The sequence below is a fragment of the Tachypleus tridentatus genome, chromosome 7, assembly GCF_004210375.1.
Source record: "Tachypleus tridentatus isolate NWPU-2018 chromosome 7, ASM421037v1, whole genome shotgun sequence".
Classification (NCBI taxonomy): Eukaryota; Metazoa; Arthropoda; class Merostomata; order Xiphosura; family Limulidae; genus Tachypleus; species Tachypleus tridentatus.
In genome coordinates this window covers 191,896,050-191,909,598 of record NC_134831.1, presented here as the reverse complement: position 1 = coordinate 191,909,598, position 13,549 = coordinate 191,896,050, and the positions used below count along the sequence as shown (strand labels likewise).

At 33.8% G+C, this 13,549-nt stretch overlaps 1 protein-coding gene across 4 annotated transcripts in view; it reads left to right on the top strand.

Annotated features, from left to right (window-relative positions):
* Positions 1–13,549, top strand: part of Ufl1 (UFM1 specific ligase 1) — a 100,510-nt gene that overhangs the window by 55,666 nt on the left and 31,295 nt on the right. For 3 of the 4 annotated variants that reach the window (XR_013031943.1, XR_013031942.1, XM_076516438.1), the window contains exons 10-12: positions 5,207–5,318; positions 6,790–7,027; positions 12,999–13,162. Coding sequence is in view for 2 of the 4 variants with exons in the window: in XM_076516438.1 (XP_076372553.1) it covers positions 5,207–5,318; positions 6,790–7,027; positions 12,999–13,162 (514 nt within the window). In the remaining 2 variants the exon portion in view is untranslated. The remainder of the gene's footprint in view (positions 1–5,206; positions 5,319–6,789; positions 7,028–12,998; positions 13,163–13,549) is intronic. The other variant, XM_076516440.1, reaches the window with a different exon arrangement.

The window sequence follows — 13,549 nt, the reverse complement described above, 5'->3', positions numbered from 1 at the left end:
TCTCTCTACCTGTTGCCTGGAGAGACATATGATCAATCAGACCTTGATGCTCTCATTGAACAGTTACCATCTCCCTTTTTAATCTTGGGGGAATTTAATGGACATCAACCTCTCTGGGGAAGTGCTGGTATTGATAGGAAGGGTTGCTCTGTAGAGTGTATGTTATCTGTTCACAACCTTTCTCTTTTCAGTACTGGTTCTTCTTCTTATTTTCATGCATCTAGTCAGTCTTCTACTGCTATTGATCTCTCAATTCATTCCTTTTCACTATTGTCTCATTTCTCATGAAGGGTTCACAGTAATCCATGAGGCAGTGATCATTTTCCTATAATTGTGAGAGAGACTGGCCATGGTCGATGCCACCCGACCCTCATGCCCCGATGGAAGCTGAATCAAGCAAACTTGGCTCTCTTTCACTGCACTCGCAGAACTTGATCCTGCCATCTTCTGTAAGCCATCAGTAGATGACTGTGTGGCAGCATTGACTGACCGTATTATACAAGCAGCTGCTCAATGTATTCCTAAAACCTTGACACGTTTTCCATGACATCATTCTCTGCGGTGGAATCCTGCCCACCAGATGGCATGTGAAGCTCAAAAATGGGCCTGGGATACTTTTTTAGGTATCCCACACTCTCGCACCACATCGCTTTCCAGCAAGCCCATGCACATGCTCGGTGGGTAAGATATCAAAGCCAGAAGGAATCCTGGATAAAGTTCACAACCAGCACATCTACTACCAGTTCCAAAGTCATGGGACAAGATTTGAAAGGTCCGTGGGCAGTGTAATTCTGTTCCCCTCTCAATCTTGCTCTCTGATGGCGAAGAAGTAGCTGATACCTGGAGCATCGCTGATAATCTAGGTAAAAGCTTTTTCCAGGTATCTAGCACTTTTCCCTCTTCCTCTACCTTCTTGGCCATCAAAACTCGGGCAGAGCAATCACCTCTTTCCTTTCGAACTGATTGTCTCTATGACTATAATCATTCCTTTACACTGGTGGAACTCAAACTGGCTCTTCATCGGTCTGGCAGTACATTGGTTGGACATGATGATGTACACTATGAAATTCTGCACCATCTATCTCCTGCTTTACTTGCTATTCTTCTGATTGTTTTTAACAGGATCTAGCAGGAGAATGTTTTTCCTGATGCCTGGCACCAGGCTATTGTTTTATGTTTGTCAAAGCCTGGGAAGGATCCCCAGATTCCTTCAAGATTCCTGTCCAGATGCTTTGATGAGCTGTCTCTGTAAGGATGGTTAATGCTCGTTTTGTTTGGTTCCTTGAATCAAACAACCTCTCCCCCTCCCAGTGTGGGTTCCGACGACAGCGCTCCACTATGGACCACCTGATTCAACTTGAAACATCAATCAGAGAAGAGTTTCTCAAATGACAACACCTTGTATCGATATTCTTTAATATTGAGAAGGCTTATGATACAACATGGAAGTATGGCATTTTGCAAGACCTCCATATATGTGGGTTATGTGGCCATTTGCCCATTTTTATTAAAACTTTTTTAATGGACAGGATATTCCAAGTTCATGTAGGTTTACCACGTTATCATTCTTTTCCAGGAGTCCCTCAGGGCTGTGTTTTGAGTTTCACACTTTTCAGTATAAAGGTTAATGTCATCACTGAACAACTCCCGCTTACTGCTGACTTTCACTTCTCATGTCGGTCATTGAACATGAGGTATATTCAGAGTCAGCTACAAACTGCCCTCAATCATTTACTGAAGTGAACCACAGCAAAGGGCTTTAACTGCTCTCTCTTTAAAACTGTTTGCATGCAATTTTATCGTCAATGGGGTATTCACCCTGGTCCTGAACTCCTTATCGGTGAAGTTGTGCTGCCTGTGGTCCCTGAGACAAGGTTCTTGGGACTTATCTTTGACTGTAAGCTAACCTTTATACCACACATCGAGCAGCTATGGGTCAAATGTACAAGAGCACTGAACATCTTCCATGTCCTCTCTTCCACCACATGGGGAGCAGATCGATGTTGTATGCTGAAGATATATCGTGCTCTTATTCGATTGAAACTCGATTATGGATCACTGGTCTATGGCTCTGGCGGGACCTCGGCCTTGAAGATGATGGACCCCATTCATCATTAAGGACTTTGACTCTGCATTGGGACTTTCCTTAATTTCCCAGTTTATAGCTTATAAGTAGAGTCTTATGAACCTTCTTTGCAACTATCTTTACTATATGCTTTGAAACTACGTTCCTTACCAGAGCATCCCACCTGGGGTTGTGTTTTCCTTCTTCAGTGGGCCATACTTTTTCAGAACAGACAATCTGCCATTGCTCCTTTTGACCTTCATATCCAGGTGCAGTTGGATGAATTAGGTCTGTCCTTGGATAACTTTGCTGTATCCACTTTTCAAAATAGGCTAATAGAATTACCCATTGGACTGTCTCCAGTAATAGACTTGTCCAAAAACCCAACTGTTGATTCCAGACTTTTTTTTTATCTTCTTGCTGTAAATTCCTTACACTTTTTCTTCAAGGGAATTACAGGAGACTCTTACAACTTACCAGTTCCAAGCCATTGGAGTGGTGGATCATGAAGAACTATTAATTGATTGGGACAGAATAGCCAATGGTTGAATAAAAGGTGCCAGCATCTCTCATCCTACAACTTCCTGCATATTAGTTCCCAGGTAATCTTGTGTTGGATCACTGCAGGATCAGCCATCATAAATGCCTCATTCTACTTCCACCTGGATATCAATTCCTAAGTAGTTTGGCATTGCATTGACAGAAGTCCAGCCTATGCAAGTCCTCATACATGTAGTTAGTGAGGATCCTCCTACCCTGACTGTATAAAAAAATCTCTGACACTGCCTGGTTTTGAACTGAAGTTGACCAACCATATTGCATTTCCCATTCCTACCATTTTTTGAATGTTGGGTTCTTAGGTCACCTGATGTTGGATGTGTCCTGGGTGTGCACATGAGGATTATCAGAATTGAAATTACTTTTCCTTAACTCTCATGAGGTGAAGACAGTTGGAACCCTCCTACTGTACACCAGAAAACACATATCCAGTGCTGTGTGGTTTTGGACTGGAGTTAACCTACCATCTGTCTGCAATCGTCTCTTGTTCTGTTCTGTTGAGATGAGCATTAAAAACAATTTGTACATTCCTTTTGCATTTGCACTAACTTGTTTTTCCAGTTTTCTACAGCTGGTGTCAGTTCAAGAGTCTTGACAATAGGGATGTGACAGTACACACTAATGGCATGTATTCTGTGTGCTCCTCCTGCAGCTGATGTCAGATGAAGATCCTGAATCTAACAGTAGAGATAACAGAAACATGAAATAGTGATTCCTGTGCCCTTCTTTTGCAACTAATATTGGTCCATAAAATTTTAAAATAGAATTCAAATGCACACTATGTACAGTCTGAGTATACTCTAACCATGCAGTACATATTGGCTTTCCAGCTTTTTGTTTTGTTTTGCAAGTTCTTGAACAGTCATGTTTTTACTACACCCATACCTATAGCACACATAGCTTGTTTGCCTATCCTTCTCTCCTGGTATGTGCAGAGTGTACCCCAGAAGATATCTAATGTAATATCCCACAGACATGCCTATATGGAACCTCTGCCTTTGTATGTCACACTTCATGGGTTTCCTTCAAGTGCTTTCTCAAAGGAACTTATCTAGGTGACTTTTGCACCAGTCTTTTCACCATATCGATGTGGATTCTAGTCTTCTGTGTAAAGAGGTGTGTATCATCCCAAAGGTTAACATTTTCCTTACTTTAAAATTTATTTCATTATATTCTCACCTTTTTACACACTTTCCACCCTTCCTCCTCACTTGCAAGAAAAACGAATTTGCACTGTCTCTTCAATGAACAAATGCAAAAGCATAGAGGGAGCTACTACACAGAGGTGATGTGTTGGTGGAAGGCTTTTGCTACATAATGTCATTATGCAGTAATGCAAGTCACAAGATACCTTCAGAGTTTAAGTGTGGGTTACCTAAAGGCTAGTGGCATGCAGGTCTCTAAGACAGATGTACAAGGAAGATAGCTTTCTGTGTAAGAGGTATCTGTTGGAAGTACATTTTTAGGTAAGACAAATTGTAAAGGTAAAATATGTTGATAAAAGTGTAAATTGGAACACTTATCTTTTGCTTTTAACTTTTTGAACTAATTTACCTTTTTATTTTTATAGCTGATGTTCATTTCTAGCATGTTACTTTTGTAATTTCAGAATTGTTGTCATTAGTTTGAAGACATTTGTTGCAGTATATGGATTAGTGCAAATTATCTTTTCTGTTTTAAAATCTACTAATTAAAAAATACAATTATTCAGTTTTCAACTTTTTGTATCATCCAAGTAACACTCCTGAACCATGTTCAACAATTCAATGTCCCATCTGGAGTAATGAGCTCAGGACTGAATACAATACTCCAAATGCGTCCTAACCAAAATAAAAAAAATGTGCATACAATCTAAAAATGTTGATGTATAATAAACGCTCACATTGAAACCACTTTATTCATTATGTATTAAAGTATCCAAAAACTGAAACATTGAGTTCTTTTTTTCTACAGTAAATTTAGTATTTTATTTACCATTGAGATAATGGAAAAATGTAAATGTTCTTTTAGCAAAAAAATAAAATGGATGCTTAATGAATTGATTCTAATAAAAACTTTTGCAAACCACTCTGTAAGTCTCCACATGGTTTACTTTGTGGCTTTTGAATAGAATATTATGTTCTCTTAAAAGAGCATGAGGTGCATGGCTATTCTAGAAATGCTTTCAGACACTGTGAAATTTGCACAAGATTTAAAATCATAAATGGAAAGTAGGTGAGAGAGAAGATAGTAGGAAAAGAATGGGGAAAAATGGTATAATTCTTGGCATAAACAGCAGTATAGCATTGAGGTTATGGCAGATTTAAGTATTTTATTAAATTACATTTTGTCACAAAATATTGGTACTTTTATATGTAGCTAAATACTGTTATTAATATTGATTCTTAATGCACAATGGTGAAATAATCTTTCATGGCATTTAAAGTCTGCATAAAATTATAAGTTGTGTGGTTACTATTGAATTTTATTTTAGGATTAAAGCATAAAATGTTGGGAGAAAATATGCATATTTTGTTTGTTTACTTTTAAGTTGGTATCTAAGTTTAACGTAACTGTTGTAGTATTTTCCATCTTTTCTGTTAGGATGTGGCCAAAGGTAAGTTCCTTTCAAATCTTCAAACAACAAAAAGCTCATCGGGGAAAGGAGAGAAACAAGAAAGTAGAACTAAAGAAGAACGGAGAAAAAGAGCTGCAGGTAACAGTTTGTTCTTTGGACGGATTTGTATTGGGTTCTGGTTTTGTTAATATTCATTACAAATGTAAGATCTATTCAAACTTAGTTGAAAATTTGATTGTAGTTAAATCTTATTTTTGGTTTTGATTCTCAATGTTTATTATGTATGCATATATTTGGTATGTAGGAACTGATATAGTGAAATTTATACTGTGGCATTTTACAGCAAACCACTAAAAAAAAAAACACGAGCATATATTATTGTTCTTGATATCAGTAAGTCTTTCTTACTCTGAATCACTTTTGAAACTATTTTAAACTTTCTTAAAATTCAATGTTGCATTGGTGTTAGTCCTATGAATATTTCTCTACACACATTTAAACAATGGGATAGTTCCAGGTATTGACAATAAAACTGTTGTTATCTTTACTTACCTGGATTTCACTGAATTTGTTTGAAATTCACAGCTAACATAAGTACATTTAGAGAAATATAACCTGCTTTTTGGAAAATTAAAATAGTAAAGACATCATCTCCCATTTATAAGTTTCTAAATCTTTTCAGTAAAGAACTTTGCAAGTTTCACTTGTTCTTCTAGTCAGGCATTTGACCAATCCTCTTGATAGAAAAGAACATTTAGTTATATGTAATAAATTCCACTGCATAACATAAACCTTAAGTTGTGTAACATGACACAGAAATTAAGTTACAGTATGTAGGACTTGTATAGTTAACTGCAAGTGTCTTAACAAGCATTTCGATCATGCATTTTCTCCAGTTAAAGTGGTTTATCTGGTTAACACTAATTGTTTGTGAAGAAAAGCAGTTAAACACAGCTTGAAATTTTGGGGTAAACCTTTTGTCATTTATGAGCTATTTCCAAATTGCTTCTAAAGTGACTTAAAAGCCACATGAAACTAACAATATTCTAAAATTTTGAGAACCGTATTCTCTATGTGTTTGATATAAATAAACAAGATATTACTAAAATGAAAATATATCACTGTAAAAAAGAAACTAAGAAGTGAACTTTTTGAACCATATATTTGTTTTACCAGTCATTGGTGCACAAAACTAATTTAATGATCATATTGCAAAATTTTATGGTTTATCTGTAGAAAATATTCTATTTTAGATTGGGAGGTGAATAAAATCAGCTCAACATTGTTTAATATTTTAAAAATTGCCAGACTGGCAATAAAACCATTCATGAGCTTGGATTATAGCACTTAAAGAATGTATCATTAATCTCCATGTTGCTTGCATTATGGTACTTAAGGAAAGGATTATTAATCTTTATAGTACTTGGATTACTGCACTTAAAGAATGGATAATTAATTTCCATGCTGCTTGGAATACATTGCTTTATTTATCAGTAATAGTTCAGTGTCATAACATGTCTTTATGAGTCAAAATATTTAAATACTTTTAACTAAAATCCACTAGAAGTTCATCTTAATGTTAATTGAGATAAATTTTACATATGTGTAGCTGGTAAAAGTGGAGGAGGTACACAAGGCCGTGAAACTAAAACAAAAGCTGTGAAAAAGAAATACAAACCTGGAGATGATTCAGAATCTGAGGAAGAATACATGGGCCCTTCCCTTTCAAAACAAGGAGAATTGGAATTTCTAACTGTTAGAGAAATTGAAGAAAAACTGATTAGCTTGCCAATACTGCATGAATGCTCAGAAGATTTACTATTGGAGTTGGCCCAATATATTTATAGGTATGAAAAATTGTTAAGAATACTTAGGTGGAACTTTGTTGTTGACTAAGTTAAAACATTTTATCATTAACTTTTTCACTACTGCCTCCATGGATTAAACCAACCAACTGACCCCAAAGTATCCATCAGAATTTCGATGCTATAACTGTAAACTCATCTTGTGTATCTTCATGGTTTTTTGTACTTTTATTAAATATTAAAAATATTTTATAGGCAAAAGAGTCAGAATTTTTACTGAATATGAATAGAGTCAGAGTGGAAAATAGTTTTCAGTTTAGGGTTAGAAATACCTTTTTTCTTCATCTGAAAATTATCAAATTTCATTTAAATAATCTTTAAAACTTTCTAAGTAAAGATCACATGCTTTGATTTACTTAAACTACATTTTATCTGTTATATCCTCTCTCTGACTTAATTCTCTATGCTTTCAGTTAACTTGTAACCACCATACAAAAATGCAAAATTAAATTAGTACTGTTCTATCCTATTTAATATTGATCACATGGTTCCAGAGAACAAATATTTCTAAGCTTTTTACATTGATTTTGCTATTAGTGGTCAAGGTAAAAACACTGGTCTTGCCTATAGACTATTAACACTCCTACGAAAAAAATATTTACATCCACTAAAGTGATTTTGGGGCCTATCAGGCCCCATATATTTTTCCAATAGAAGCACAGTGATTTAGCAACATTCATTACAAACAACTTTAGAATGGCTCTGACAAACATTTTTTTTACAATTTGAACAAACAATTTTTGACTGTCTATCTTTTGATCTGCTGCACAAATGGCATCATCCTCTATTTGCCCTCTTTGCAGGCAGTTCACATGAGGTTGTTTTGTCATTATCTTTGCAGTAAATTTCTTTGATTTCAAGCACCAATTGCCATAAAAATTCTCTTCTGGCTCTTGATTTATGTTGACGAAGAAATTTTGGATGTTTTGTCGAGTATAGAACGAAAGCATTGTACTCAGCAAGATCTAGAATGTTATAGAATATGCAGACTGACCAGCGCTTTGATCGCCTCTTTGTTGTATAATATCTCACCAGTTGATCGAGAGTGTCGACCCCTGCCTTCGTTGCATTGTAAAGATTGACGATTTCGGGCTTTCCATTCTCTTGTACTTCACCAGACTGATGCTGAGAACTCAGTAGTAGCACATATTTTCCTGGTTTGTGTGAGTGCCTGAGAAGAGTGATATCGTCATGATAGAAAAACTTTGGTGATAACTCTCTAGATTTTGCATTTATTTCAGGAGGCAGGAAGGTTCTTGATTTCCATTATGGTTCCAACAAGTCCTGTTCTTTTTGTTCATAGGTACTTGGCAAGTGTCATTGTTGTGAAGAAATTATCTGTCGTTATTGTTCTTCCTCTTCCAAGAAATGGCTGACTCAGTTCTCTGACTATTCTTTCTCCTTGATTTGTTTCTGTCATATTTCCAACCTTTCCAGTATAAATTTGGCGTTGAGGAGGTAACTTGTCTTTGCATCTGTTAGGCACCAAATCTTTATTCCATATTTGCCTGGCTTTGTCAGAATGTATGTTCTGAAGCCAACTCTTCCTTTGAAGTTACATAGTTGTTCATCCACTGTCAGGTATTAGCTTGGATTGTAACTGTTTTGCAATTTTCAATGAAAAAATTCCAGACTCCAGAGATAGCGGCATCTTTGATTTCTCTATTTCTTTGAGAGTGGATGTCAAATCTGATTTTTGAGCACATTTTTTTGAATTTGTCTTGTGTAATCAGTTTTTTAAAAATGGCAAACCGAATTCAGTTGAAAACATTTAGTCTATCGATGCATTTTTTGATTTGCTTATTCCAAGGAAAAGATTAGCTGTGATCCATTTCCAGAGGTCTTCTTCAAAATTGGTTCTTTCATGGCGGTGTTTGTTGAGTGAATGATCTGTTCCATCATATTATCAGAAATGAAAATTTTGAATGTTTCAAATGGTGTAGAGACTCTTGGAACAGCTTGCCTTGTAATGCCTGGGATCCCATTGAATATATTGAGAGCTGCGGTTCTCCTGTTGATCCTTGAAGGTGTTGTTGAATAACTAAAATTCTTATCTGTGGACAAAAGTTCGTTCACTGGCTTCGTAGTAAGATCTTCTTGATTACTTTCTTCACTTTCAGAAGAGTGCAGTGATTTGTTCATCATATTTCGGCTTCAGAAGGATCATCATCACAACTTTCAGAGTAGTCTTGACATTATCATGTTCACTTTCATCGTCGGATGGTTTTGTCAGTAAATGTACAGCTTCATCAAGAGATATCATTTTGACACGGTTTGAAGATTTCAGCTCCTATATATTTCGGATTTGTGGATTCTTCTAGAATATTCTAGATTATTCTAAATACTTCTGTAAAGTTTCTAGAATGTTTTAGAACAGGCGTGGGCAAACTAGGCAATAATCAGAACCGTCTAAAATTATTGTTGGAGTAGAGTTATTATCCTAAATATCCATCTTTTGAAAAGAAGTTGTAAAATTAATATATGTTTACTATAATTTGCTTTTTTCGGTTGCCCAGGCCTGTTCTAGAATTATTCAGGAAATGAATAAAGTCATTTTTATGTTTTTTGATCTGGGGCCTAATAGGCCCCAAAATATATAGTGGATGTTTTAAAAAATTTTTTTAAATATTATTTCGCAAATGTCTGAAAAGTCAAAATATTATTGCTCCTTAAAATATAAAGGGATAGGGTCAGTTAATGGCAATTTCATTTAAATACAAAATTATTAGCCTAATATTAATAACCTTTCAAGTTGCTCTGAGGACTATTAGGCCCCAATTTTCGTAGGAGTGTTAATATGGCATGATTCTCAGTTTTTTACAATCCTATTTTAAAGAACATGGTGGGAGAGTTTTTATCAGCTTGTTTAGAGTATAATGGTTGCAAGAAAAATTGTCTGAAATAATAAAAATGTGAGGAAATGTTTCTGATATGGCTCTATATAAAAACCAAGCTACTCCAATAAACTTAGTAGGTATAAGTAAACAAAATGATGAGGGAGGACTGCATTACAAACAGCATATCCGAACCTCTGATTAATCATATTGTTACCACAATTTCTTAAAAGCCAAAATAAAACACTAAAATTAAAAAATTAAAGTATGCTGCATTTTTAAAAATATCCTAGGGTACAAGTTACTATGCGAGATTATAAAATATATCCTAGGATTTTGAGGTGACTGCAGCATAGGTCCTACATTGTAGTGGGGATACACTGTCTATCAGTCTTAACCTCCAATTCATTAGTCTCACATCAGAAATTCACACAATTAGACTAGAAATTAGGAGAGCGAGATGTGGGTATGTAAGCCCACAATGTCTCGCTTCCTACTTCTGCAGTCACCTCCAAAACTTAGGATATATTTTATAATCCCACGTTATAGCTTGTACCCTGGGATTTTTTTCTAAATGCAGCATAATTTGTTTAATTTTTTAATTTTAATGTTTTGGCTTTTAAAAAATTATGATTATAACATATATATATTTTAGTAAAAAATTAATACATTTTGATAAAGTTAAGTAAACAAAATCACAAGGAAAGGCTGTGTTAAAAACAGCAAACCCAAACCTCTGACTACTTATGTTAGTTTTTTTATAACTTAAATAAATATGAAGTAATAAAAATTAGTGATATTTTACTTAAAATATTTAATAACTGTTTTTAGTTATGAATAAGGTAATTTAACAACTTGGCATTATTTTATGCAGATGTACATTTTGCCACATATAAAAGCTTGTATAGAGCTTAATAGTTACAGTAGACTTGATAAATGGGTGTTGGTTGGGAGCTATACTAGTTTGTTTGGATAACTGGGTGAGACACTTCATACTAGTATAATTTGTCTACTGTGCTATCAGTTAGTGCTTTTCTACCATAATGGGGGCTGGAATGCTAACTGCAAGAAGCAGGTTTTTAACTTACTTACCCCCAAATGGTAGTACCTTATTTTCTTATTTTTATTACAATAATTTTTTTATTATTATTTTGAAGAGCAGTCACCTTCCCATAACTGTCTGCAGGCAGTGAAGGGGTAACAGAGATGTGAGACATTGTGGGCTTGAGCACCCACATCACACTCTTTTTATTTCTATTTCTGTATCTGTTGCTATTCTTTTATTTCTTTTGTGAGATTGACAAATGGAGGTTAAGACTGATAGATGGTGTATCCCTGCTGCAATGTGGGTCCTACTTCTTCCGTCACCTCCAAAACCTAGGGTACATATTAGAATCCCACATTATAGTTTGTACCCTGGGATTTTTTTAATTTGTGCAATGTTTTTTGTTTGTTTTTGTTTTGGCTTGTTTTTTAAATTATAACAACAATATATCTATACATAAATATATTGTTTACTCAAAATGCTTAATTTTTAGGAATTTGTTTTAAAACTTAATAAATAAAAAACAAGCAGAAAACAATTATTTTGCCACACTCTACATCAGACATGGCAAATAGATTTTAACTCTCTATACACTAACTTGATCAAATTGACTGACCATGTAACCACTTTATATTTGTTTAATATTATAGTTTTGATATTACTAACTTTTAACATAGTGTGAGTATAATAATTTACTTTTATATATTTAGAAATGCATGTAACTTGCAAGTTAAATGTGTATTGTGAAATTCTTGCCTGCTCACTAAATTTTTAGAATATTCTTGAGTGTAGGAATAAAAAATATTTGTATTCATGTAAATACAGTATTACTTCCTTAGCTGAAATATTTATCTCTTCTCAAGCATAAAAAAGGTAACCAACTGAAGAGACAGTATATATTGTTGGTTTGCTACAGTTAGTAGCAAAAACTATAAACCTCAGAAACTGTAATAGTGATTAATGTTTATCAATCTGGAAACTACATATAGTTGGCCAGGAACATATACAGATTTTAAACATTATAAACCATTTAACTTCTGTGAATTAACTTCAGATGTTAGTATTTCTATGCAAACATTAGATATTTTTGTCAGGAAAAAACATTCACACATGAAAAAGCTAGCCAGCTTCCTGTCAAGTCAAGTGTACCTGCATGTCAACACAATTAATTTGCACATTGTGAACTATCAAAAAAATATTCAGTTCCAGACCAGATAGAAGACTTAGTATTATTTGTAAATTTGTAAAACTTTGTACATAAGTCATTATTTCTAATAAGAGCTATTATAAATTGTATTGTGTGTATATTAAAAATATATTCATCTTAAGAAAGAAAATTGTATCAGATTTGTGGGCAAATATCATAAATTAGGTATATATAAACATTCAGTAAACTACTAAAGATTAAAATTTCAGGCTTTTTGAAATTGTAATACATAACATAATAAACTGGAGACTCATCCATGATAAATTATTATACTTAATATGAATATCTTCACAAAATTTGTCACTTTTAGTGATGATTACAAGTTTATTTTTGATAAACTAAAGAAAGATTTGTCCGTTAATATATATAGTCTTTTTTTTTAATAGTTCAAATGCAAAGTCATTTTCTTGTTAATATTGAAAATACTTTTTTTCTTCTCAGGAATATCAAACTTATTTTGTATAATCTCTAAAACCTCCTAAATACAATTCAAACTTGTTTTCAGTAAAACTTTTTATTTTATTTGTTATTTTCCCTACCCTAAGTCAGTAGAAGGTTGGCCAATTTGACTGACTTTTAGCCACTAAAAAAAATCAAAATACAGCTTTTTTCCTTTCTTTCTTTCTGTAATTACTTCAAATTGTAACATGAAACTTTATTTGAAGGAGTTTTAAACAGTTAATAGTATGCATTTATTTATACTTAAAAATATTGTTTTGTTGAATGAATGTCTAACTATGCTTCTCACTTGCAGAAATCTCAAATTAAATAATAATAAAACCTAAAAATAATTGAAAATTACAAACAACCAATTATTCACTAATTTGCATATCAGCACATCAGTAACCTAAATCTTTTCTTTTTCAGGCCTCTCACTAAGAAATATCAAGAAGAAGTTAAATCTGCATTTCTTTCTTCATCTGCTGCCTCTAGTTCCACAAGGAAGAAAACACATGGAGAATTACAAGATAGATTGAACACAATGTTTGGAGAAGTCCACGTGTTCAACAAAGGTGTAAAAGTATTTCATGGTAACTATATTTGTGCATTTCAGTCATGTGGTGGTTTTACTTTCTGTCTTTAGGTTTTGAGAAAAATATGATGTCATTTATTAAAGGTATGTTAATGAGAAACAAAAAGAGGTTGATGTTTAAAGTGGTGGTGTGGTTGTAGCAGTGTGAAAGTGTTTTAAGGTATTAAATGGAATTTTATTTGTGGACATTGAGTAAAAGGTGTAGTAGATGTGTTACTATAGATTTCTAACAAACCTGAAAAGTAGGAAAATGAAAGAAATTTAACCATTGGTTAGGGAAATAAATATTTCATGTTTCAGAATATGAAATATTGAAAACAGTTGAAAAGTGAAATACAGAACTAAAATAGGAAATATTATAATTACATGAAAGAAGAAAACATTA